Source organism: Rhinichthys klamathensis, unplaced genomic scaffold, assembly GCF_029890125.1.
Source record: "Rhinichthys klamathensis goyatoka isolate OS25496 unplaced genomic scaffold, OSU_Roscu_1.1 h1tg000019l_1, whole genome shotgun sequence".
Classification (NCBI taxonomy): Eukaryota; Metazoa; Chordata; class Actinopteri; order Cypriniformes; family Leuciscidae; genus Rhinichthys; species Rhinichthys klamathensis.
The window spans coordinates 7,052,656-7,076,938 of record NW_026606570.1 but is presented as its reverse complement, the minus strand read 5'-3'; the positions used below and the strand labels follow the sequence as shown (position 1 = coordinate 7,076,938).

General features: G+C 36.9%; 1 protein-coding gene across 2 annotated transcripts; it reads right to left on the bottom strand.

Moving 5' to 3' along the window:
* Positions 1-419: 419 nt before the first annotated feature.
* On the bottom strand, positions 420-23,366 carry serinc5 (serine incorporator 5). Of its 2 annotated transcripts, none has more exons than XM_056237607.1 (12): positions 23,095-23,366; positions 16,521-16,688; positions 12,579-12,757; positions 11,200-11,282; positions 10,113-10,206; positions 6,225-6,436; positions 5,255-5,347; positions 4,975-5,101; positions 2,637-2,706; positions 2,508-2,544; positions 1,914-2,055; positions 420-905 (listed from the first exon to the last, which is right to left on the bottom strand). In XM_056237607.1, exons 1-12 carry the CDS (start codon positions 23,119-23,121, stop codon positions 761-763), a joined length of 1,377 nt encoding a protein of 458 aa, XP_056093582.1. In that variant the 5' UTR covers positions 23,122-23,366; the 3' UTR covers positions 420-760. The 2 variants fall into 2 exon arrangements, with proteins under 2 accessions (XP_056093582.1, XP_056093575.1); XM_056237600.1 differs by having other exon boundaries at positions 1,914-2,058; positions 23,095-23,365.
* Between the last annotated feature and the right edge of the window lie 917 nt (positions 23,367-24,283).

Sequence of the window (24,283 nt, the reverse complement as noted above, 5' to 3'; positions counted from 1 at the left end):
AGATTGAAGATGAAACCCAAAGATAGGAAACTTTAGGAATGTTGCAGACTTATTTGGAAATATTGGTTTGGCGCAGTCTGAAAAGGAAGCTATGAGGGTGCTTCAATAAATACGGCAACAAGATATGAGTAAATCTATTCACATACATGTACTGGAATAACCTTGCAATGCAATTTCTCAGCTGGTTTGTTCCCATGAGTGCAACTTCCATCATGCAACTGATAGACGGCGTAGTCCCGTGGTCTTGCAAAGGCAGCAGTGTCCTACCTAATCATCATTTCTAGTTAATAAATAGGTACATTTACTCAAATGAAAAGTCTTGTTACCTTAGTAAAACACCCCCGTAGTGAAATACAATACCTATAAAAAACACTAAAAACCTAAAAAAAAATATTACATAAAAAAATGCAGACAAACTCACAGATTTGCATAGAATTCTTCAGCTACCAACAGAAAAGCGTAACAAGCAAGACACTTACAGGTGATGTGTGAGCCTGAGCAATGCTTTGTTTTCATACCTTCATGTTATGAGGTAAACAAGAGCCCTACATCAGTATGGGAGGTACCATAACATGATTTCTGTAACGAATCTCCATGGAAATGTATTTAAAACAAAACATAAGCAGCCTTTGAGCCTTTACTATACTAAAACTAAGAAAACAAATAAAAAAGACAAAACTCACTCTCTCTCTCTTTCTCTCTCACACACACAGTAGTTGTAAATAGACAGTGGTGATACTGGGTCATGTGTGAAGGGTTTCTAGGCTTGAAATCTCTTTGGGAAGAGCATTGGAACCACCAGGGTCCACATGTACAGAAATAAACAGACCCAACAAGATGCCATCTTGATCCAGAACACTGACCAGCTCCCCTCCAGCAGCCTCTCGATCTTTGCGTTGTCATAACTGCAAAGAGAGAAGATCATATGAATATTAATAATACACAGTGACCTCTGGCATTCTGGTGTTCCTCATAACTGCATACTGGGCTTCAATTAGGTCACAGGAATTTGATGGTAAAATTAGAGTAAAAAATTACAACTCAAATAAATACAATTATCTGACTACATTAATTAAATGATTAATTATTTTATGTAAGAAATGTAAAAAAAAAAAAAAACATTTATCAATTTCAAACTTTAATTCAAACTTATTCAAGTTTGGATTCAGATACTACGTACTTATATATATATACACTGCCGTTCAAAAGTTTGGGACATGTCTTCTGCTCACCAAGGATGCATTTATTTAAAAACAGCGATATTGTGAAATATTATTGAAATACCGTTCAAAAGTTTGCGGTCTGTAAGAAATTTTTTTTTTTGGAAAGAAAATTAAAGAAATTAATACTTTTATTCAGCAATGATGCATTAAATTGATCAAAAGTGATACATTTATAATGTTACAAAAGATGTTTTGAACTTTCTTTTCATCAAAGAATCCTGACACAACTGGTTTCAACATTGATAAAATAAAAAAAGTTTCTTGAGCAGCAAATCAGCATATTAGAATGATTTCTGAAGGATCATGTGACACTGAAGACTAAGTAATGATGCTAAAAAAATCAACTTTGCATCACAAGAATAAATTACATTTTAAAATATAATCAAATAAAAAACAGTTATTTTAAATTGTAATAATATTTCACAATATTACTGTTTGTTTTGTATTTTTAATCAAATAAATGCAACCTTGGTAAGCATAAGAGACTTAACGTACCGATCCCAAACTTTTGAACGGCAGCGTATGTGGACAATAATTTAACCCAATGAAGATAATTCACTTTCTAATTATTCACCCTTTCTTTGAGGAATAGAAACCTTCCTTACTAAAATAACTCAAAATATGCTAAATGACAGCTGGTGCGACATTCAGAGATACAAAAATAACAAAAAGAGATTTGTATATACTTACTGAAACCAGTTGGTTACAGTCATCATGACGTAGAGGGAGCCGAGAAAGAAAACAAAATGGAAGTACCAGTAGCTGTAGATTGTGCCATCTTTCTCATCATACTTCACACTCTGCCCTCCTGCGGTCTTCTCATCATCATAATCTTCTGGAAAATAAGCACATATATATATATATATATATATATATATATATATATATATATATATATATATATATATATATATAAAATACCCGTTTTAAGAAACCTGTAGTGATTCTTCTTCACCACCTAGAGGCTCCATCTACCCTTTTATCCATCTAGACCAGGGGTGGGGAACGTTGATCCTGGAGGGCCATTGTCCTGCAGAGTTTAGCTCCAACCCTAATTAAACACACCTGAAGCTAATCAAGGTCTTCAGGATTGCTAAAGTTACAGGCAGGTGAGTGTTTTTTTCAGGGTTGGAGCTAAACTCTGCAGGACAATAGCCCTCCAGAATCAACGTTCCCCACCCCTGATCTAGACCATCCAAATTAATATTGAAAATGGGTTATTCCTAAATCTTCAAGTGATCTGCTAAATACTAAAAGGGGTGTTGGTTGAAATAAGCATCTTGCCTGTATCATCAACACAGCAGAAGCAGCAGCGGGCTCTCTGAAAAAAAAAAAAAAAAACAGATGGCATGATTGATGATTTAGTTTGATGTAATGTTGTATGAAACACAGCAGAGAGAAACAAAGGTTCACCTCATTTTCAGGCATATCGTTCCTGTACACTTGCAAGGCTGCTGAACTCCTCTTGGTGGTGGAGATCAAACTGGAGGGAAAGAGTATTTTTGTGTCAACTCAAATTACATCAGACACATGGGGGCAGTGTTCTTTTTTAACCGTCAAATGTAAAAGCAGAACATTCCCAAGACTACAACTCATCAAGACAGAACCAGATGAAAAAATAAGTCAATTTTTCTGGAAATATGGCAAAAGCATTTTGACTGGAGACACCACAATGAATCACTGGGCTGATAACTAACACACATCGCTGTGAATCACATATGTGTGTAAATATGGCTGGTGGAAAGGAGCGGCTCTAAAGAGAGAGCTTCAGCAGACATGTCTGCAGTTAATGAGAAACACATGTGCGTTCACGTCTTGACAGTTTGAGAGCTTCTAATCTTCACTCCCTTCCTACCAGACTACCTGCTTTTAAATCTAAATGAACATCTTGTCATAGCCAGATAATTACGTGTTTCTATTCCTCCTGGGTTCGTTTTTGGGATCACCCATTTAAATGACATGTTATGGGGATTTGCATCCAGACTAAAAACATCTGAGCATATTTAAAGGGACAGTTACATACATATAGTACAACATACTGTCGTTTATGCATCTTTATGTCTTTCCAAATTGTATTATATTTTTTCTTCAGTGGAACACAAGGTTTGGTTTGATTATGAAAGAACAAAACTTTTGGAGTTTTTTTTTTTTTTTACGCTCAAGGGGGAAGATTCCTAGGAAATTACTCAAATTTGACACAAAAACTACTTTTGAAATAGTGTATGATTCATATGCACAATAATATCTTGTATTATACGTTTTTTTTAGAATGCAGTTTAGATTAGGACCATCACAAACTTGGAAGAAAAGGTTATATAGAACCTTAAAGGGTTCTGTCAGGCACTTCATTTATATAGAACATTTTAGGATTTTCCATCATGGGATCATTTTATGGATTTAAATTTAATTAATCTTTAATTAAATTTGATGATTAAAATTATAAAAACATACATAACATCCATACTTCCTGTTCAACATGAAAGTATTATGCAACCATTTAAGAAATTTTTAATTATATAGAATCTTTTTGGCATAAAATTGAAAATTGAGTAAAGACCCCAACGGTCATATAGAACCTGTGATGGAAATGTTTTATTTAATGTCTTCAGAAGTGGTCAAAAGGATACTTCAACATGGAATGTGCAGAAAAGTGCAGACTTGGTCAAAGACCGTGTATATCTATAGAATCTAGACTTACCCAAAAAGTGCTTACCACGTAACTCAGTCATATGATTAGCTTAGATCATTACAAACCAATCAGTATAACCAATCACAATAAAGGAGACTTAAGTGACTTTGATTTCTACTTAACTGTAAGATATAAATGTACATTTCTGGTCAGAGAGTCTCTCTTGGTTGCTGTGACCAGTGAGCTCCCGGCTGTGAATAAAACTTTTATTCCTGCAAAGAACAACTTGGGAGTCGTGTCTGGTATATGCTGCGCAGCTGAGGAATAGAATTACTAAAGATTCAACATTCAGAGAACCACAGCAGGGTCAGTGATAGTGTTGGAAGACTATGGATCCACATTTGTTGTGAGGCTGTAATACGGTGTCGGGCCAGCGTACACCTGAGAAGAGTGTTTAGATGCTAAAGACCTGGTGCTCACGTGTGGTTTGGGGTAGTGATGGTAGCTTCTTGACGGGACACCGTCACCATACTCCGGGAGGGGAATTACTTCTAAGTATTGTATTGTATTGTATGTATTCGGGAAGGGAATTACCCTAGTATTATATTGTTATATATTTGGGGATGGGAATTACCCAGAGGTACTGTAGTATTGTATTATATTATATTGACAACTGGAGGTTGTTCGAATTGTTCATGGTGAAGAAGTCAGATTCGTAGGTTGTATTCGTATTGAGAATTTCCAATGCAAACCTCTTGAACCTTTTTTTCTAAGAGTTTATTTCGGCACTTCCTGCAGACTGGGGTATCTTTTTCTAACTCTTTTGGGGTATAGGTAGAGTGTCTTGTTTTTGTCTGTCCGCTCCTCTGACAATTTTAAACATTGCGTCTTCTTTTCCCTCATTTTATAATTGGTGGCAACCAATGTTGAGTGTCAACAAGATAAGTTCCTGGCACTGGAATATTTACAATATTATCAGATGTGTATTATTATAACGGTATCAATATAATTTTTTTTTTAAATAACACACTTATCACCAATACCGGTATAGATCTTGGATATTTTTTTGTGAATTATTCCTTTAAGGTGAGGCTGAGAAAACAAAATAGTCATTGCTCATACCAAGAGTACAGTATACAGCCGAACAGTATGACCGTTCCGATGCCCGTCACTATGTTAGTGTCGTTCTTCAGTCCTGATTTAAAGGGAAGAACGCAGACAGTGACATTGTATCCGTCTTCCTCCACCGCTGAAAGAGACAGAGCACAGGACTGATTTTAATAGGATGCATTACTGCAGCCTCTGTTTACTGCTCTGTCCACACCACAGACCACTGAGAGACAAACCCAGGACAGAGTGAGAGACAGTGTTTGAGTGTGAAAGCGAGAGTATTTTTACTCACTTTCAATGGGTTTGCTGGCGAGCGCTGAGAAGGTGAGGTACATGACGTAGACGGTGATGATCGCGGGCTGCAGCAGACCTGAGGTGGGCTGGACTGTGTGGACAAAACATCAGATTTGTTGGTAAATAGCAGCACATACAGATTTGTACAACTGTCTGTTTGAGTGTTTATGCTTATTCATACATCCTGTTTTTGGGGTTGAGGTTTGGGGTTGGTAAGATTTTGTAATGTGTTTGAAAGAAGATTATGTTCAAGGCTGCATTTATTTGATCATAAATACTGTAAAAACAGTAAATATTATTAAAATTTTAAATAACTTTCCTATTTTAATATATTTTAAAATGTCATTTATTCCAGTGATAGCAAAGCTGAATTTTCAACATCATTACTCCAGTTTTTAGTGTCACATGATCCTTCAGAAATCATTCTAATATGCCGATCTGCTGCTCAAGAAAAATGTATTGTTATTATCAATGTTGAAAACAAAGTATTACTTAAGTTAAAAAAAAGAAAATCCACATGATACTGTATATCGATAGAGTATATTTATTTGTTAATGCTTACTTCCTCTAATATCGGTGATCTCGATATTTAGATCACCTTCGTTCAGTGAACACTTTAATGTAATCTTTAACAAATCACAATATATGAATATACAATATCCTCTCAATTTTCATACTGTACATTATAATGCTGTGATGTCTATAATCACTTTTAGCATTTAAACCAATTGAGTGTATCGTGTGACAAAAGTGTATCTTTAAATGACTTTCGTACTCAGTTTCACCTTTAACGTTGGTTTGTTTAGTGAGAATCCATGATGATTAAATGTATAAAACTCTCCGGCTTGCACAAACATGGGAAAAGCTCCAGGCACTATGAATAAACTTGTTTGCCTGACATCAAACAAACATCTGCTTGTTAGTACAAAAAGTGGGTCACTGAACCCCAAGCATCTTGGTAAACTCACAGGTCTGAATGCAGGGCGAGATGGCCAGCAGGGACACGACGAAGCACAGGCCACAGTTGACTCCCAGGAAGAGCTTGTTGAGGAAGCAGGCCTCTGGGTGCGTGTAGAACATGATCATAAACACCATGGCTCCCACTGCCACGGAGAACAGCACCAGTGTGACAAAAGCCAGTGCTGCATACCACATTTTATTATATTTGGCTCCTGAGCTCCTGTGGAGGGACACATTGGAGATGGTTCAAAGGAATGCTCGTGGGTTCAAAACAACTTCAGCTTTTGTGGCATGATGAAAACAATTTTGTCCCTCTGTCTATAAAAAAAAATTGCAGTTAGACATTTTGGTAACACTTTATTTTACAGTTCCCTTATTACACGTTATATGTACCGGTAGTTAAATTGTGCATACTTACATGCAACTAACCCTAAACATAATCCTAACCCAACCCTATAGTAGGTACATGTAGTTAATTATTATTACTCTGTCCTTAATTGTATAATTACACTGTAACACTGACACCTTAAAATAAAGTGTAACCCACTTTTTAAGGTGTCCCTGTTACAGTGTAATTATATAGTACTGAGTAATACTAATTAACAACACTTACTTACTATAAGGTTTGGGTTAAGAATAGGGTTTGGTTTAGGGTTGGTTGCATGTAATAATTATGCATAATGTACTATTACCACAATAAGTACGTGTAACATATAAAACAAGCCAAGGACACTAAAATAAAGTGTTACCAAAATTGCAATTACGAAAAAAGTACTTAAAATGGAGGTACAAGGAGGCAATAAACATTAAAATAAACAACAGTATAAATCTTAAAAGTCTCTAAACATGTTAACATTAGACAAGTGTGTTAGAATTGCATAATGTCTGTTATATGAAGTCTTTCAACTCCATTATCAAGATAATTGTACATAATGGGCCAGATTTACAGCGCAATTCCAAAATAGCCCCGATAGCAGTAGAAAATTCTGTGCGTGATATACTGACGACGACGAGCAAATTAAAGAACACAGCTGGATCATTTCCATAATGACCAACGTTCATTCCTTTCATAAGACAAAAGCTCTTCACTGTAGACATTCCTTCAGATCTAGATCTCAAATCCAGGGGTAGGCCCACATAGCTAATATTCCCTATCATACATTGTGACCCAGAACCGCCCATTTAGACAAGAAGGGGCCTTCGGGCCAACAGGTAACACAAACCATTTTTTTAGGGGTGGGTAAATCTGAAATCAGGTAACACTGAGATCAAACTGAAATATAACGGTGTGCTTAAAATTTGGGGTTGTTAAGATTTTTTGAGGATTTGTGAAAGTCTCATATGCTTACCAAGGCTGCATTTTCTGATCAAAAATACAATAAAAAAAAGTAATATTGTGAAATATGATTATAATTTACAAACTTGTTTTTAACATATTTAAAAATGTAATTAATTCCTGTGATGGCAAAGCTGAATTTTCAGCAGCCATTACTCCAGTATTCAGTGTCACATGACATTTGAATTTGATTTGAATTTATGACTTTTATACTTTATACATTGTACTCAAAGGTTCTCTAAGCGATCCTGGGTGACGTCACTTCTTGTTGACGTTCGAACTATTGTCAAACAAAACGGAGGCTAGCTAGACCCTCCCTCCTCCTCATCCGCGCACTAACCCCCCAAACCCTTCTTGTCGGTCATTGGCAGGAACAGTTTGTTATATTTCGGGGAGCGGGTCGCCGCAGTTTGTTTTTGTTGCTGTTTGTGGAGCCTGGGCTGTCTACAGAGATCGCGTTTCTTTACAGTGTGTTCAGGGGACAGCCAGCCAGCGGATAGTGAGGAGATGTTTGCTGTATGTGACAAAAAATGTTTTGGCCTAAAAAACGTGTGACATCGCTTAGAGCACCTTTAATGTCTTTACTGTCAATTTTGTCAAGATCTTACTGTATATTGCTGCTAAATATCTTAAATATATATAAGAATTTGTCCACTTAACCAGGTGGTTCGTGGGTGTGCCATCTGAGGCTGAGTCTAAGGTGGACCAGTGAGCAACTAGAGATCCTGATGTTCTTCTCGCTAATGGCCTGTAACTGTTGTGTTCCTTCAGCTGTTAAACCAAGATTGCCCCAAGAGACTTTTACTGAAATTCATCAACTGTAAGTCATTTTGGATAAAGAGACACTGTTAAATGACAAGTTAGTCTCAGCGGTAGAATGCTTTTATCATAAATGTACCATATCCGTGCATGATAACTATGACTGAGTGAGCAGTGAAGATAAGTGAAGGCGTGGGGTGAGGGAATGTTTCAGTAATGCACATAAGAAGTGTTGACAGGAGTGACTTCCATCTGCTGGGCAGCCCTCCAGCGTCTGCTTCATTTCAACAACATCTCCATGAGGAAATACTGGATTTGTCTCTTCTTATATATATATATATATATACATACATATTATGCTCATCAAGGCTGCATTTATTTTATAAAAAAAAAAAAAACTGTAATATTGTGAAATATTATTACAATTTAAAAAAATAATGGTTTTCTATTTAATATACTATAAAATATATAAAAAATTCATCAGCCATTACTCCAGTCTTCAGTGTCACATGATCCTTCAGAAATCATACGTATAATATATATATATATATATATATATATATATATATATATATATACATACAAACCAGACTAAATCTAACTTTAAAGACTTTTTTTGTTTTTATTTATTTTATAATATATATATGTATTTAAATTATCATTTTTTATCAACATTTGAATCATAAATGTCCCCAAAGGGCGGTTTTGTCAAATTAAAGTTACTTCTTGGGACATATTTGACGTATTACAAAATTCCCTGTGACTGTCTTGAATGTTTCTGCCCTTTTGTGCTGAGGCTTCCATTTGTTGAGCAAAGAGGAAACTATGATGCACATTGAGCTCTGCCATGGGTTTCCTGTCAACAGACTGGAGAGCAGCCAAGAACCTCTTACTTTCAGAAGAACAAGGCCATACAACACACAAGGCCATACTCTACCGCCACAACACACATTATTTATGAACACACCCAGAGAGCTCTGTTTCTTTTTTCTATTTTTTTTTTTTATTATTATTATTTTTTTTTAAGCAGAGCTCTCTCTCTGTTTCTTTTTTCTATTTTTTTTATTTTTTATTATTATTTTTGTTTTTTTTTAAAGCAGAGCTCTCTGGGTGTGTTCATAAATAATGTGTGTTGTGGCGGTAGAGTATGGCCTTGTGTTTTGCTGTTGACATTATAGGGAGGAGAAAGCTCCCTATAATGAAAGCATTATAGGGAGGAGCTTTTTTTTTTCAGCGTGACTGTCTCGAAGTTGAAATGTTTCATGTCTTGAAAACTCCCACTGAAACAAAACGCTCTGGTTCTTGGAATGAGAACTTTAAACAACGCTTTAACTGTTACTGGTATGAAACCTGCTCTGCTTGTTGTTGAAACTGGAGGTTGTGGGAGTGAATCAGCACACCAAATGCCCCAACCATCCATGTGATTTGTACTTCACACTTTGTCCTCCACAGTGCCAGTGACTAAAATAAGAAGCAAGTAGAGTAAAACTTTCCCCAAATCTTTCAACCTGGTGTTAAAAAGTCCCCATTTGCTATAGCAGCACAATGTTAGGACCACCCTGGCGGCTGGCAGCTATGAAACCTATTTGACAGTGGAAATAACGCCATCAGATTACACTATAGTCTCCATTCCCAGACCTAATGATTTCCAGTTGCAGGGATTCAAATTACATACCAAAGAAACAGTTGGATACGATGATGGAAAGTACTGGAGCCTAATAAGTTTTCCACTTGGTGAATGAAAAGAGCAAAAGAAAGGAAAAACAGACAGTTATTTTGGACATTCTAAACGCCGGCTCACCAGTTTTGATTCCATCTGTGGGCAAACTGGACGAGAAGCATCAACTGGATGATGAGGAAGAGAAAACCTCCAGCGGCCCCCACGTAACGCCAGACTGAGAGAGAGAGAGAGAGAGAGAGAGAGAGAGAGAGAGAGAGAGAGAGAGAGAGAGAGAGAGAGAGAGAGAGAGAGAGAGAGAGAGAGAGAGAGAGAGAGAGAGAGAGAGAGAGAGAGAGAGAGAGAGAGAGAGAGAGAGAGAGAGAGAGAGAGAGAGAGAGAGAGAGAGAGAGAGAGAGAGAGAGAGAGATGAGTCAAAGGTCTTTCCCTCTGGCTGATACTGTATGACAAAACAAACAATGCTTTCTGCTAAACGCCAGGTACTAAAAACACATCAGGAAGCACGAATCATTTTACGAGACACCAAACAGCGATAATCATTTGGACTTGAGCTAATAAACAGTAAAAGCATACATGAACTTCTCTTGCACACTCACTTTGGGGTAACACATGTTTTGCAATCAAAAAAAAAAAAAAAAGTAACATAAGCAATTTAAGGTAATAGTTTATAATATAATGCAATATTTTAAAGGGTGGTTTTTAAATGTAACATATAAGGTACATTTAGTAAATTTATGAAAATCATTCAGTGCCATGGTATTATCATCTGTGCCATCTGATTACAATAATATGGTACTGTCTCAGTATGTTTATTAAAGGATTTGAGATATACGTCCATTAAATCAAGTGTGCTGATTCAAGGATATCACTAAAATGATAACATCTGTTCTCTTAATATGATTTGCATAATAGGGTTTAAACTCAAGATGTTCTTGTGTCACGTTCCTCTAAATATGACTGTGGTCATGAGCTCATTGACACAGGCGATGGAAGACTCCGTTTGAGTTACTGGAGTTTATGAACCACAAAGAGATGCTCACTGTAGGTCCACTGTTGCTCTTGGACATTTAAGAGATGATATCTCAACACTACTGCAGGCTCAAAGTAGATATAATAAAACTCTCTAAACAAGCCTCTTTAGGGTGCACGGAAACAATAGCAGCACATGTTATAAAAAAGAATGTGTATGTGAAAACAGATCATACTAAACCTTCTAGAAACGTGTCTTGATTTGGGAGAAAGAATCCGCCTGCACAGCAGCCCAGCAAAGCCACAAACTTAAAGAACCAGAACCTACAAATAAACAGGAGAAACTGTTACAGATTTAAGGCATAATATCCTGAATAAAGGGAAAATATTTATCAGGAAACTGTTTAAAAACAACATTAAGTGTGATATTATTAAGAAAACATGTCTAAAAATAAAATACTTGTATTGAAGTTTAAAGTAAATTATTAAAATGATCTAGAAAATATGAATAATCAAAACAGTTGTTAATAACTCAGTACATTCATTTTTCACAATGAACAGCTTTTTCACAGCAACTTTTGTTTTCATTTTTACTCTCTGAAATCCAGACATCAGTTTAAAGATACCGGTAAAGAAATTAATTTCTTTATTTAGCAAGAATGCATTAAATTGATCAGTAAAGACACTTATATATAATGTTACAAAAGATTGCTATTTAAAATAAATTCTGTTCTTTAGAAATGTTTATTTCTTTTCTAATTAATTTTGTTTCCACAACTGTTTTCAATATTGATAATAAGAAGAAATGTTGTCAATACGCAAATGTGCATATTAGAATGATTTCTTAATCATGTGACACTGAAGACTGGAGTAATGGCCGCTGGAAATTCAGCTTTACCATCACAGAAATAAATTACATTTTAAAATGCATTAAAATAGAAAACTGTTATTTTATTCGTAATAAAATTTCACAATATTACTGTTACTGTCTTTTTGATCAAATAAATGCAGTTTAGTGGGCATAAGAGTCCTCTTTAAAACAAAATGTAAATGTTTGAACGATAGTGTATATACACACACTAAATATATGTCTTGAAAATTAGTGTCTTTCTGGGAGTATACTGTCATCTAGTATAAGATTTCCTGTTTACCCTTGTTAGTATGTCATCATAGGGTGGTTTCAGGAAGACCTAAATGAGGTTTTTATTAAGGGATTTGTGGCTGTTTTTCTATGGATAGAGCTGGATAAAACACTGAGTTCAGCCATATACTTCCTCACCCTGCATTTGCATACAACACAAAGATCTGATTATTGCAACATGAAGTGCTCTCATGTGGGGCTAAACCATCCCATTCATAGGGATGAAGCTCGTCTCCAAGCGCCATTTCCTCAGGACAGAGTTTTAAATTAATACCTCTATTCAGGGCTTTGGTTGTGGGTGAATAATGGAGCAATAGGAGTAGAGTACAGATGGAGGCAGAAGGCCAAACAATACACGCGGTGGTCCCTATAGCTCCTGTGAACCTGGGCCGAGAGGGGCCACGGAGCAAAGCAGAGGAGGAACAAGCACTGTTTCCAGTGTAAATACCACTTCAAATGTGTTTGGGTGGACCGCTTACCCGTTGTGAACAGCTGCCCGGCATCCTGTGCTGGTTCGCACACAAATGGTGAACACAGAGAAGAAGAAGAAGAAGCAGGCCATGCCGAAACAGACTTTATACACGGCCGAATAGCCCACTAGGGTACTGCAGTTCTCCCCCGCATTGAGCTGATGACACATTTCTGTGTAGAAAGGAATCTGAGAAAAGCACAAAACAATACAGGGATAAATTTACATTTTGAGCAACAGAATAGATGCAGTCGCCTCAGGGCAAGCCTAAAGTTAAACAGAATCCGATCTGTGTACTACACACCCATTTACACTGGAAGTCGAAAGATCAACTTATATACACAAAGAAATAACATTGTTTTCTTTCAAAGGCTGATTATGTTTTTAATACAAGTAAAAAGTCCTAGATTTTTTATTATTATTACAAGACAAAAAAAAAACAAAAAAAAAACACTTCTGTTCAGAATAATTTTTTAAAGAAACGTATACTTTAAGCAAGGATTTCACAGTTTGGATTTACTTTGATTATATATGTTTCACAAGATTAATGTGTTTATTTTTGATTAAATAAATGCAGCCTTGGTGAGCATTAGAGACTTTACAAACATTTTTAAAAATCTTACTGATATAATATTCAAATTCATACTTCGAACAGTTCGAAGTACTGAACACTATAGTATTACTATTGTACATGTCCAAAAACATGGAATTACCATGTTTTTTTCTGTAAGAACTTCTCAGAGATCAGCTAAGAGGTAAGTCAAATTCGAAACCAGTTTTTATGGTTCTCTTTTGTGGTTTTGAAGAGAAAGCTGGCACAAACTACAGGCACTGGTCAATTCCTAAAATATATTTAGGTTCCCAACAGTACAATTTGTAGACCTGTTATAATGCTGGATTGCACTGCTATTATTATAACATGGACCATCATATAAGGTTGTTAAGGTGTTCCTCTGTCAGCAATGCACCATTTCCTATCCCATTTGCTCCGTCCGTGTGTTGTAACCACGAAAGACCACCAGGGGGGGATTTTATGTGCTCTTCAATTTGAAACTACTATTTGTGAAAAAGCTTCAACAGCTGTAAATCTTTTTGTGTCTTGGCACCTCAGTGGCCGTTCTTTTGTGCCTCACCGAGAGGCAGCGTTTTTATAACTGCACTGGTCTTTTTTAGTGTCAGGGTTTTTATACTCATGGCATTTACCCAGTAAGCACTCATTGTGGTGCCGAGAACAAAAAGAGAGCTTGAGCTCATGTTACACACCCAGCCTTTAAGTGCATTTCAACAGCTTTCAGTTACCTTTTTTAGATAGCAACAGAACAATCAACATGCAGAAAGAGTTATGCTGTGTTAGATGTTATGAGCATCGATACTCTTACATTCTTTCAATATTGATAATGCATTCTTACATTCCTTTCATGCTTTGAAGCAGAAGAGTCATGTAGCTCTCCTTTGTGTTTGTTTGAATAACATGGGCTAGCTGCCTGCAAATAAACCCTTGATCCCTCCATTGACCTTTTCTTTAATGAATTAATGCGTATATATTCTGTCCCTACAAATGCTGTAAATGTCCCCTGAGGTTTTAAAAAGATCTATCCAGGTAGTTGAGGACATAATCTATTAGTAAGGTAGTATGCATTTACTTATCTAGCAAGAAAAAAAACAACAAAAAAAACCCAGAAGAAATAGACTTCAAAAACAGCTATGATGGTTTTTTCAGTCAAAAAAATTCTGAGATTTGAATCCAGATTTACTTTGTGTGTGTTTTTTAATTTAATAGGCTTTATGCACAGCTTTACTACTTCCTGAACTTCAGCCAGCCCTTTGTTTCCTGTCTGTCATTATTGGACAAACTGATTAATCCAAGTGTGCCTGATTATTGTTACTGAGGCCAGGCACACCTGGATGAATCAGTTTGTCCAATAATGACAGACAGGAAACAAAGGGCTGGCTGAAGTTCAGGAAGTAGTAAAGCTGTGCATAAAGCCAATTGGCGTCTTTAGAACAGCTAGTAGTCAGTAATGACACAAAACTGTCTTCATTTCAAGACAGACATAAGTGAAAAAGATCATCTGAGTGAGTCAGCTGTTGATTCGGTATCTGTTCATTCAGACTGGTTCAAACCAGTAAATCCACAGTGGTAAGTCTTAAGTAAAACTAACATTTTAAATTCTGTTACTGAAATAAAATTAGGGATGCTCATAATTAAACGGTTAACCCGACAGTAAGAATTCCGATTAATACTATCAGTTAACCGGTTTAAAATGTAATTTAAGTAATTTTTAAAGATAGGCTATATTAAAATGTTTTGCTGCAAGATTATAAATACACTACACAAATAAAATTGTTTTTGAGAGAAGAAAAAACAGACGCATATAAGTCTGGGAATCATTTGGAAATAATGTAAAATACCGTTAAATAAAGCAAAATGTTTACAAACATTATAAGAACTATAAACATAGCTATAAGCTATTTTAGTTCCCCTCACTCCACAACAAATCCTAATCCTATAAATGTAACAGTATTCAGAACAGAACATGGATGAAAAACAAAAGTAGCTAAACGTCAAGCAAACACAAATTCATTTAAAGTTAAACGGAAACCGATGTTGGGCTCACGTAGCCTATGCCTCCCTCATTCGGCATGAATCCAAATGTTTCCATATTCGTAATGTATTTTGATGTTAAACTATTATTTATTATACAGCATATAAACATAACATAGAAGTAATTTGCTTTTGAATCTGACTCTACTCATGGTATATAAATGTTTGTACAACAAGACATGTTTTTGCCATTAAATTTGAACCGCAAACTGATATAATTTCAGTAATAAATTCAGTAATAAAACGCATTGCATCGTTTGAGCAAGAAAATGACAAGCATAGACAGTAAAAGAAATGGACAGAGCGATCTCATTGGAACTCAGTTGAGACAGTTGAAGCCCACTTTTAGCGATTTTTGAGAACTTCCGTTCCTGACGCGCAGACTCAGACCGACTCAAACTAAGCTTGATGACGTGAGCAACCTGTCTGACAGACGTGAATCTTCTAGTAGCTGTGCGTGAAAACTGCCAACGTTAATCTTGCAGAGACGGGGAACTTGAGCAAAGAGTTCTTTGGCGTGAATGAGCAGGAGTAAGTATTCCGTTGCTTTTATGGACTCATTATCTATGGGCTTCTCCCTTGACGGGACGTCCCCCCGATTGCCTGCGAGCTTCTCCTCCTGTCTGTACGGTAATTTCTGTACAGCGCGACAGAGAGTCGAGTGGTTATGACGCAATCGTTAGCCTATTTTTACTAAATCTGTTTCTACGGGGCCATAATGTAACATAGAAGGTAATGGAGCCCATTATACATTGTCGTGTTTCTTTAGAAATAAATAATGGACAAATGGAGTCTTTAAACGCCTCAGATGTAAAGTTATTCGCTGTCAAAGTGACGCCAAAATGACTGGGAGTCAATGGAAATGCTAACGCAAGTGAAGTTCTGCTACAACATGGCGGCACCCGGCCGGCTTCAACTTCCGGTCGATGGATTACCCCCTTGATGACAAGTCAAACCCACACAGAATCTACGGCCACAGACCTCCACTGAAAATACCGCAGATTTTCAATGCGTGTCATTCACAAAGTTAGAAACATCTCTGGCCCTATTGTGTGTTCACTTTTTAAAGTTTTGGTTTTTAAGTAACTTTATTAGACAATTCTTTTAGTTACCAACAAGAGTGCAGCACTCTCACCTCAGATTAACACATTTAAACCCATTTTACACTACTCTGCAGACTTTACCCCCCAAACAGCCCACAGAATATGAATGAAGTACACCAAACCAGTAGGCTTATATGACTTACCACCCACTGCTGCTGACCTGAGACCAGATTTAATGGTCTTTATATATAAGGGGACCTGATACTAAAAAATGCAAACTGAGAAGCTCTGAACAAAGACTCACATGTTCTCGCATTGCCGTCTCCACAGTGGGGGACATCATGATGACACAGGTCACCGTGACCAGCATGAAGAAGAGGGCGTACATGAAGCGTGTCGAGGTGGACTGTTTGATCTTGGGACAGCAGCCGCAGCACAGGGAGCAGGCAGCCGATCCACAGCAGCAGGCCAGCTGCAGAAAAACATCAGATGAGTGAGCGGGACACGTTCAAGTGCTTAACAATAACCCTTCACAAACCATTACAATGATTTACAATTAAACAATGGATTTTAAAGCACATTTGCACACTTAAAAGTATAAAAAGGCAGTGTTACTGTAAACCAATGACAAAGACAAAACAATCTTTTTAAGATTGAGTCGAATTTAAATTGCTGCTTAAATAAACCAATGTACTGTTAAACTAAGGAAAAGCATTGGGGGGGCTATGAACATGTTATTGGCCGGTATTCCCTTTAGCAGCACAAATGCCTCATTCCTATTGGCTGTAAGGAATAGTAGAGCTGGGCTGTTGTTACTATGAAGCAGCTTAAATCACATGACGCAAGATACAGACATAACATGAGGCTCTGAGATCAGATTGAGGGGATGCAGTATCAACAAACGGCCCTGGAAATCCCTTTATCTCTTCATTTGCAGTTTGCAGACAAGATCATGCAAGCAGAGAAAGAGAGGAAAGAGCTCCAATCATTTGGTGCTTTTCACATCATTACCATCATTTCACAACTGGAACAAATTATTTATAATATGATGTTTAAAATAATAACTTAAATATAATTAGCCAGGGATGCATTTATATTATGATGTTTAAAATAATATCTTGGGATATATCGGGATGCACTGATATTACTTTTTTTTTGTTGATATATTGTCAGATAAATCTAAATCCAAATTTTTTATTTTTGAGAGCCTGATTACAAAAACACTAATCTCACCATTAAAAGCCATGTACCAACATGTTCTCACTATAATTTTATGTAGCCTATTTAAAAGACTTGCGTTGCACATGTTGCACTTAAGTGTATTTTCCTTTTGGAAGTGATTTCAATCATACTTCAAGCAATTTAAAACCATCATGGCAACCAGTGTGCATCTGAACTGCGTCTTAGCTGAAGGAAATAATACATTATTTATCGGCTTTAATATATCACTATCAGCCAAATATTCTTATCGGGCCGATAATGATAATATCAAAAATGAACATATATCAGCTGATACCAATATGGTGGCCGATATATCACGCATACCTAAATATAATATAATGTAAATGTGTATTATTATTTAGGTTTCTAGATCATACCATTTTTGACTTATTCTGTTGCCATTCTCCTATGGTTATTTTAATAATAATTATAATATTATGTGATGTTACATATTTTATAAATTACAAAATCATCTACCCAGAAGTGATTTTTTTTATTATAAAAATGTTTTATTGCATGATTTGTCAATATTAAAGAAATCATTCATATTTAATTTGGTGTTATCCAAAAACACACACTAATTTATACTTGTTGGGAATGGGATCTTTATTTTCAACAACCTAAAAGTTAAGAAATCAAGACAATAATGCTGATATTCCTCTAGAAAGCACTAGAAGTCTAAAGGTTCATGAATTTGACAGTAAACGGCATATCATATTAACTATGTGACGACACAGACAGCAGGAATCACAGCAAAGGCAGGCACACTATTTCCAAAAATCAGGAGGACACATCCCCCTCTCCAGACACCAGGTGGCCAGCACGTATGACCCCGACCAATGACAGACCCATTTCTCCACAGCACCACGGAGTCCCACTCATTGGTCAACACCGGTCGAGTGGTGGGACAGCACTCTACATCCTCTCGCAAACAAACCATCCCCCACATCTCTTGCCCCGGAGACAGTTCTCAACCCCCTACAAAGAGCCCTTCTCTTACCCTCTCCCGCAACCAGCAGGGGTCTGGGTGAAAGGTGACAGACTACTGGTAAGGACAATAACCTATGGACATTGTTTTCCTAACAATTCGAGCTGGGAATTTCTCAAGCTCCACAGAAGTGTGTGGAGGACCTTTATGAAACTGCATCCAAAAGTTGGAAGAACGTTGTGTTGTAGCAAACAGATTCTAGGTTTGTTTGTAGTCCCGCTGTGTTTACACCCCGCAGCAAAGCTGACCATAAAATAAAGATCTAAAGCTATAAGAGAACTGCTGGATGCTAAAAAAAAGTTACTTTTACATCCTTTAATAAAAAAATAAAAAAATAGTAAGGCAGTCAAACATGTGCAATGAGTTTGGACTCTACAAAGACACAGTAGTATGATTTTTGGGAAAAAAGCTAACTCAAGCACAGGCTAGAATTAGGGCCCTATGATTTCCACGGTGTGGAAAACATGGACCAATTTGCAGAAAAATTTAATTATCACACAGAATTTCCTATTTTGAAAAAAAAAATCTAAGGGTGTGTTCAAACTTGTAGTTCAGTTGGCTTGGTTAGTTTGGTCTGGACCAAAAAAAAACATTTAGTTCTGGTCCACTAAGCGTTCAGATTGGGATTTTTTATCACCAAACCTAAAGACATAAGGATACATTCACAACCTGATTGGTCGGCTTGTATGATGTGTTGCCTATTTTGAGAGGGAACTTACTGAACATCCAAAACTATGCTGTGTGCTGGGCTAAATGTGCTCGTTGTATGTGCGTAGCCTGAGAATTCGTGAAGAGCTTATAAAATGTGTAAAGGAGTCAAAACAGCAGTAGGAATCCCTCCGTCACACACACAAATGAAGATCTGCTGTGAGGAGAAGCGCATCTACATTATAATGTAATACCAAATTTAGTTTTTTTTATCAAACAGTACATTTTATGAACTTTTAATAGGGAAAAACAAAAAAAATTGGCTTAAAGTATTGTGATAGTATTGTGAATTGTATCGAACCTTGATTAAGTGTATAATTACACCCTTACTTGTCAGCCAAACAAATAATCGGACACAGTTTAAAGTGATCCTTGGTGCATGTTGCAAATGGCCAAGAACATTAAGACACATTATATCACTGAGCTCAAGTACTATCATGTCGAAACTCAGCGGACAATTAATCTATAGTCTCCATGTCATGAATAGCTGCTTTGTGGGTCTGTTAGCCAGGCAATTGTACAGCTGAGGCAAAAATGTATTACTTCACTGTTTGAAGTGTACACAAAAAAGTGCTTTTTTTCCCCCGTGTGAAGAGTACCCATAGTAACACTGAAGAGTCAAACCTTCCCAACTAGAATCACATGGCACAACGTTGATGGATGGATGCCGATTGCTTGACAGCTTTTTCAATTGCAAATACAGAGTAACCCAAAGGCTCATGGGACAAGAGTAAACACCCTCTAAGATGGTAATGGAGGGAGAGCGATAGAGATGCATAAAGGCTGTGTGGAAGGGTGAGAATGTCTCACTGCTACCCAAAAAGTCAACACAGTCCTTCCACAAACGGCACCTTTCAGATCACTAGAAGAAGAAAAAAAATCACTAGCTGAGATTTGAGGAACGTGTGAAAATCCACATAAATTGTTCCTATAGTATAATGCACATTTTGTAGACGCAACACAGTCATTGGAGTTCTAATGTGGGAGTTCAGACAGATCAGATCTAAGTTATGTCAAGGCCTGCACAAGAACAGTGTGTCACTCAATAAATTACAAACAGAAAATGAGATAATGACCCTTCCAGTACAAAGCTGCAACAGTACTGTCTTAAGCCATGAACGTTTACACAGCACAATATTACTGGGCAATAAAACCAGCTTTTTTATGCAGAATGCATCATTACGACTGATTCATGGGACAGTCATCCTTAAGTGACCCAGACATCTGAAGGAGAAATCAGTTAGATTTACATAACATTTTCCCAGCAGGACAAGACAAAAAGACAAATTCGTAAGAACTGAGAACCTTTTCAAATGCTTGAACACAACACTGTCCTGATTTCTAACACACACTCACTGTGTTCGGCATGGTCTTTTCGGCTATCAGAGAAGAAATGTAAGCTTCTGCTCTCCGTATGTTTTTCTGTTTTCTCCGGTCGTGTTCATATGCAAATTGTACAAGCTTATTTTGTCCATAATCGAAAGGTCTGAAAAAGCCCAAACATTTAGCCACCCATAGGCCCTCCCCTCAATGAAATCAGGACAGAAGTGGTTGAAAGTAGACAAAAGCAACGGATTAAAACACCAGGTATAAACGGGAATGTGTCTCCATTGTCTACTTGTGATCTGAAAGACCAAAACGCATCTTAATACCAAGTGTGAACGGGGCCTGTGTGAGTCCATAAAATGCAAGTGGATTAGTAACACAAAAGGTGACGCTTAAAAAACCAAGCAAATCGATCACAACGGTTATCCATACGACCCCAGTGGATGAATCAACGTCTTCTGGAGTGAGATGATAGGCGACGTGTTCGAAAAATACTAATATTATACTAATAAAATAAATATATATACTAAATATATACTTATAAAATATTAGAAAAATACTAATATAAATACAAGTTTAAAATATTTGTCTTTTTCCTCACACAAATATCGTTTCACTTCAATGTTAATATCCATTGGGGTCGTATGGATTACAGTCATAATCACTTTGTGGGGTTTTATCATAATGTTATTGTACATTGGTGTGGACGCTAATAGTTATCCGTATCTTTAGAGTTTTTGTTCTTAATGGGAACAGGTCTGTCTAATAAAGGGGAAAAACAAGAGCTTGACTATACACCAACAAAATAAGTGTAAAAGAGTTTTGAAAAGGTACCATAAAACTGACAATTAAATAGTGGTGTAGAGTGGAAGTACAAGTTGACCAAAAACCCACAACACAATGAAATGAACAGAAATGAAACAATGCTCTCCTAATCTTATGAGAATTACTGTATTAAAGGGACAGGTCACCCAAAAATGATGTTCCAAATCTGTATGACTGACTTTCTTTTTTTTTTTCATTACATTGAAAAAGTCAGTAGGCCCCAATTATGTTTTGGACCCCATTCACTTTCATTGTATTGAAAAAACAGTAGAAAAAAAACACTCTTCAAAATACATTTGTATGTGTTCCGAACAAAGTCAGTCATACATGTTTGGAACAACATGAGCAAATAATGACATTATTGCGTGAACTACCGCTTTAAGTTATGGACAACACAGCTAAATTATACTGTCCAACCTGTGTTATGCCACTTTAATTGCTTTGATATTATGACAGTATCGTGATTTCAACCATTTAAATGAAGGCGCACTGAATTTGGTGTTGTCTTGTGAGGTTGTTTAATGCTCATTTGAATACGGAATCTACAAATGTTAATAAACGCTGCTGTTGTCGTTGCCATAAAGAGGGAATAGGCTACATTAGTGTCAAAGTTGAATCAACAGTTAAACTAAGCGGGTTATCCAATGATAGCAATTAGTTAACAAACACTGAGACTACGCAAAGCCAATCCCCCCCGACTCCACACATTTGTGGGGCCACTGGCTCCTGACAAGCTTAGCACTAATGAGACAACACTATTGATGCTGAACACTGACTGCAAGCTCTCTCTTTCCATTGCTAATCTTATGCAAACAAGCAGCCACATGGATCCAACCAGGAAATGAAAAGACCACCCGTGGACACCACCGCGTACAAAGGGGCTACAAGACCCTCATAGAAATTAGTACACTGAGAATGTGAAGTAGACAATTACATTATAAGTATCACTCATTTTCCATATCTAGACCTGAAGGGTTTCCAGGTGGAGTCTCCTCCAATACCATCTGTTTTATTTAGGTTAATTTGATCAAATTTCATTTACTCGTTTGGAAACAAGGACAGACAGGGAGTCAGGGAAATAATTTGTTCTGACCAGAATGTTAAATGAGGACAAAATAAGGAACCTGAAACATGATCAATCATAGTGATGACATAATTTCCTGACCGTTAGAACAAGTCATGATACAATTCTGGTTGGATAACACTGACACCACAGTTGATGGAAACATTATCTTATACAGTCAGCGGAAACCATCACCCCTAGTTTTATGTGGGATGTGGTCTTTCAGCCAAGCCAAACTGGCGTTTAGCTGAAAAATGACACAAAACCATCTAAACCAAGGCAACAGACCAGTTCGACCAGGCTGGGAGACCATCAAAGCGTCTTAGGCTGGTTTAAGCATTTTCCCCTCAACAGCATCTTCATAGTCGGGTTTGAAATTAAGAAATAATTAGCTCTGTCAAATAAATACTGGACTAAAATAAGGAGTTTATGAAAATATGTTTTATATATCCATGCAAAAATTATGTAAAGCAAATTTGCTATCGAGAATTCATGTCTGTTAACTGATACAACAAACAAGGATGACACTAAAAAGCTGCTTGTGTAGCCTATTTGAAACTGACATACTTATTAACAAACAACAATCACACGTTTTAAAAGAACGGAACTTTTATTATTAAACTTTTTCTAAAGCATATGTGTACATCAGCATCAAATGCTATAGAAAATAATAATGGGAAACCGAGTGTTCCGCGCGGTTCACGACGATGATGTTTCTACATGCTGTACAGTAAATGCATCACTCACCTGAGACACACAACACGCGGTACACATGCTGACAGCGAGGCAAATCCTCCTTTACACACACTAATCCAGTTCAAATGTTTTGCTCGTGAGATTCTAAAAAACACGACCGTGGTTCTTGTCTTCTGTGCTCTCGCGCTCCCGCGATCAGTCCTGCACGCGCGCCGCTGCTCACAATAGACTGTGTGACGTGTGTGCGAGGCGAGCAAGAGCTGTCCGAGACTAGTGCGTGCGGAAGTCTGCGAGATGGTGACCGAGATAAATCCGAAATCACAGATGCGTTTTGGGTTACATTGGTGCTTTGTTGTTTAAACCAATTTAGTATTGATCTTGCATCCAAATCAAATAATGTCATCACTGTATCACTTCCGCTATCGTCATAATGTGAGGTTTCGAATTTCCCTTGAACACAATGACAATGAAAAACATGTATTTAAAGCCCTATTGTAGCCCGACCGGACCAACATTTTCTAGGGAACAGGAACACGTTTAAACTATGTATCTGTTATTCTAATTTGGATATCGTTGTTTTAGATAATTTCAAAAATGTGGGTTTACTTGTATTGTTTACATATGTATAGCGGTTGATGGGTGGCAGTTTACGAAAATTAACCATGGTTTTACTACAAATAAAACCAAAAAAACATGGCTACCATAGTTAAACCATGGTAACCACAAATTAACCATGGAATTTGGAGTAAAAGTATGGTTATACAAATAATCAATCAGCCAAAAAAACATTGTTACTTACTACACTTTTACCACAATAAAACCCATGGTTAATTTTCGTAAGGGTTTGGATTTGCTCATACAATCGTTTTCCAGTTGGCTGGCAGTGACAGCAAAACAATGCCTCTCCTAACTGTGTTTGACACCGTGTGTAAAGTATGCAAGTTGCAAACATCTGTTTTCAACAGTAAGTGAGTGGGTTCAATAAACGACGTTGATATATATAATTTATGTAATACTAATGGGTTTTAAATGGTGTTTGGTTATAGAAATGCTAACTGTAAATCTTAAACTCTCAACATATCACAAAGTGTTGGTGAAGTGTAGCCAGTTCTCTGACAAAGCGAACTGCCAGAGCAGAGAGAAGATACAGGCAGGTCTGTGACACAACAGCACCTCACTCAGGACTACTGATGCAGTTTCAAAACAAGCCAAACTGCCTCAAAGAACACTGGACACACCA